Source organism: Ranitomeya variabilis, chromosome 3 (genome assembly GCF_051348905.1).
Source record: "Ranitomeya variabilis isolate aRanVar5 chromosome 3, aRanVar5.hap1, whole genome shotgun sequence".
NCBI lineage: Eukaryota > Metazoa > Chordata > Amphibia > Anura > Dendrobatidae > Ranitomeya > Ranitomeya variabilis.
This window is the reverse complement of record NC_135234.1, coordinates 673,764,552-673,768,382: the sequence shown is the minus strand read 5'-3', so window position 1 is coordinate 673,768,382 and position 3,831 is coordinate 673,764,552. Positions and strand designations below refer to the sequence as shown.

Genomic DNA, 3,831 nt, shown 5'->3' with positions numbered 1-3,831 from the left:
ACACTAATACACACATGTATACACACACTAATATGCAGATTTATACACACACTAATACTAATACATATTTATACACACACTAATACACACATGTATACACACAAATATGCAGATTTTTACACACACTAATACTAATACATATATATATATACATACTCTAATACACACACATTTATACACACTAATACATACACACATTAATATACACACACATTTATACAGACAGCAATACACAGATTTACACATACACTAATACACACACATTTATACACAATAATACACACACATTAATATACACACATTTATACACGCTAATACACACATATTTATACACACACAGGCACTAATACTCACACATATTTATACATACACAGGCACTAATACTCACACATATTTATACATACACACAGTAATACTCAGATTTACACACACTAATGCGCACACATTCATACACACACCCATTTATACTCACACTAATACAAATTTATATGTACACTAACATACACCCATTTGCACATACATGTATACACACATTCATGCACACACACACTCACACACACACACACTCACACGATGTATGTCCATCTTAAGCTTCTCTGTACATTATACTCGATATTGTGGCTGTCTATGCTGTAATGGATGATAGGCTGCATGAAGTAACGACTCCCATAAACAATAGCTTAAGGTTATTAGTTTGTATCAGGTCTATCAAATGCCAAGTAAAACCACAAGTGACACTTTAATTAAAACTTGAGCGCTGCAGGCGACATTCCCAGTGTAAGACAGGTAAATTGCAAACCCCAAGAGTTGAGCTGATGATGTTTCTAGGATGTCCCTGCATATGGACGGTGCACTGATCATTCCCGGTTGATCCATGAGGCCACTGAAGTGTACACTTTCCAGAAATGAAACAATACCATCAGAACTAATTCCAGAAGCACAGATAGGCTGTGTTTCTCTGGTATCCGCTCCAGGTTATCTTTATGGCTCTTCTTTTATTAGATTCTGCTTCAAGTTAAAATTCAAAATCTCAGTGATTTAGCGATGGAGATTGTTATACTGGGGTTATTTGCTGTAATTGTGCAAATAGGACCAGATTACATTTACAAGACTGGATACATGTGAATGGAAATTTAAAGATGATTCACTGAGTATGTTTTATATATAGCGAACCGACAGACAGATATATATATAGATCCGAGATGTATGTATATGCATATATATGCATGTATCTGCACGTCCAGTTATTGATTTATTTTTACTGTTTTTTATTCAATAATATACTTTTTTTTTTTAGATATTTTCCTTTTCATTTCCATTAAATACTATATCCAGTAGCTAAATCAGTCCTACGTTGTAGATTAACGAAATACACAATATTTTCGTTTTATGTATATGTAAAAATGCGGCACATGCACCAATAGAATTTATTAACAATATTTAATAATATACATTACTTATGTTATTAAAAATATAACTTCAGCTCTGAAAATGTATGTATGAATTCGTAAACATGAATAAGTTGCGTTTCTAATGCTGGGAGTAACGAGGTGATGTAGAAGAGGGAAATGAATTGCTTAGATTCATATGTAAAATGTGGGAATATAGACATATGTAGGAAGACAAAAGCTAGATAGACAGGTAGATAGATGGATAGATAGATAGATAGATAGATAGATAGATAGATAGATAGATAGATAGATGGATGGATGGATGGATGGATGGATGGATGGATGGATGGATAGATAGATAGATAGATAGATAGATAGATAGATAGATAGATAGATAGATAGATAGATAGATAGATGATAGATAGATAATAGATAGATGATAGATAGATAGTAGCTGCTGTGTATTATGGAGATCAACTTCTGTTTCTCCTTTACAGCTATTTTTCAGTAGTACAGCATTAAGATGCAATATATATATATATATATATATATATATATATATATATATATATATATATATATATATATATATATATATATCTTTCATACTATATATATCCCCTGATATGCACCTCCTATAATAAGGGTGCACCCTTTGGGCCATGCCAGGGCTGTGTTTGCAGTGCTGCCTGGCAGTGGTGCCTCCATACCACCCATTGCGGTGGTGGGGTTTTACAAGCCTGTGTAATGTGCTTGGACACCGGCGGCCCTGGCTCCATGCTAGGTGAGCTCTGAACTCTGAGGTCCGCGTTTTGTCATGTTAAGCCTGGCTTATTTGAAGGTCTCTACCTCCAACGTGCTGCTGATTTATTCTATAGCTGACATAAAACAATATCCTTAAGAAAAGCAATTAGTTATGAGAAGACGCCTGATAACTCTCCCCATACTGAGCCCAGAGGTAACATCAATTGTCTACAGATGTATGCGTCTCTGCACTTAAGCTGCATTTTACAAATGTTTTAAGACTTGCTGACCCCAAAACCTGTGTGCCCCCCAGCAGTTGCATTTGATCTATCCAGAAAAGCCTTACTATGTGTCCCCCTCAAAGTTTGAAGCATTAGGTGGGAAAAAAAAACTTGACCTATTTCTAGTGAGTGCAAATCCCCGTGACAGGGGAGCAAAATCTAGAAAGCAGAGACCAAATTGAAAACTTCAAAAGCCCCCCACCCAATCCCCCCCCCCCGTTTTGCTCCTTCCCCATTCTCCCTCCCAGCCGCCCCCTGAAATGCTCCTTCTACTGCCTCTCCTGCTCACAAGGGGAGTTGCCTAAAAGAGAGAAAAAAAAAGAGATGAATACAAATCTGCAATTGATTTTCATAATGTTTCTGCGGTGTTTGAAAACCAATCGTTGTTGAACGTCGGTGCGATCTTACCTAAGTGAACCCTCCTACGCATCTAAGTGCCCGGGACTGATATATGGCGATATCTACTGGGGCATCACGTGCTCCTGGGGAGAGACTTAGACGGACAGCGCGTCATCCAGCCTTCCCAAATTTTTCCCCCTCTGCAGATCGCCTCCAAAACATCTATCTATAGAGCCAGAAAGGGAGAAAGATGTTTAACTCGGTCAACCTGAGCAACTTCTGCTCCCAGACGCGCAAGGAGAGGAGCTCAGAATTTGGAGATCGACCAGGCTGCACCTCCAATCTGTACCTCCCCAGCTGCACCTACTATGTCCCCGAATTCTCCACTGTGTCATCCTTCCTCCCCCAGGCCCCCTCACGGCAGATCTCCTACCCCTACTCCACCAACCTCTCCCAGCCAGTCAGGGAGGTCTCCTACAGTCTAGACCCTTCCAGTAAATGGCATCCTAGGAGCAATTATGCCTCCTGCTACCCCGCAGCTGAGGATCTGATGCACAGAGAGTGCCTCCCTCCTTCCTCCAGCATGACCGAAATGCTAATGAAAAACGAAAGCGTCTACAGCCACCACCACCACCACCACCACCACCACCACCCCAACTCCAGCCATCCGTCCACAGGATTCTACACCAGCATGAGCAAGAACACGGTGCTGCCCCAGGGCTTTGATCGCTTCTTTGACAATGCGTATTGTGCCACTGACAACCAGACAGAGGACTGTGTGCCCAAGGGCGACCCCAAGCTGGACACTGACCCCCAATCTAGCGCCCTGTCAGCCGGAGGGGACCAAGGACTTGACCAGGAAGACGAGGAGGAAAACACCAACCCCGGATCCTCAGCCTCATCCTCGTCTGTCAACAACAAGGAGAGCAGCAAAGGCAGCAGCGGCCCGAGTAGGTAGAGGCAGGACCGGGGGAGGGGGCTGCAGGGGCTGAGCCCGGGCTTTGCTCGGTCACGTTTTATGTGGACTTTTATAAGCATTCAAAGGATTTTATTAAAGCTACAAAAGCTCTTTCTTC

The 3,831-nt window shown here is 41.2% G+C and overlaps 1 protein-coding gene across 1 annotated transcript in view; it reads left to right on the top strand.

Annotated features, from left to right (window-relative positions):
• The first annotated feature begins 2,996 nt into the window (after nucleotides 1–2,996).
• The window catches only part of HOXC11 (homeobox C11), a 4,332-nt gene continuing 3,497 nt past the window's right edge, over nucleotides 2,997–3,831 (top strand). Inside the window, exon 1 of the mRNA XM_077299787.1 lies at nucleotides 2,997–3,705. Coding sequence (XP_077155902.1) covers nucleotides 3,006–3,705 — 700 coding nt within the window. The 5' untranslated portion in view covers nucleotides 2,997–3,005. The remainder of the gene's footprint in view (nucleotides 3,706–3,831) is intronic.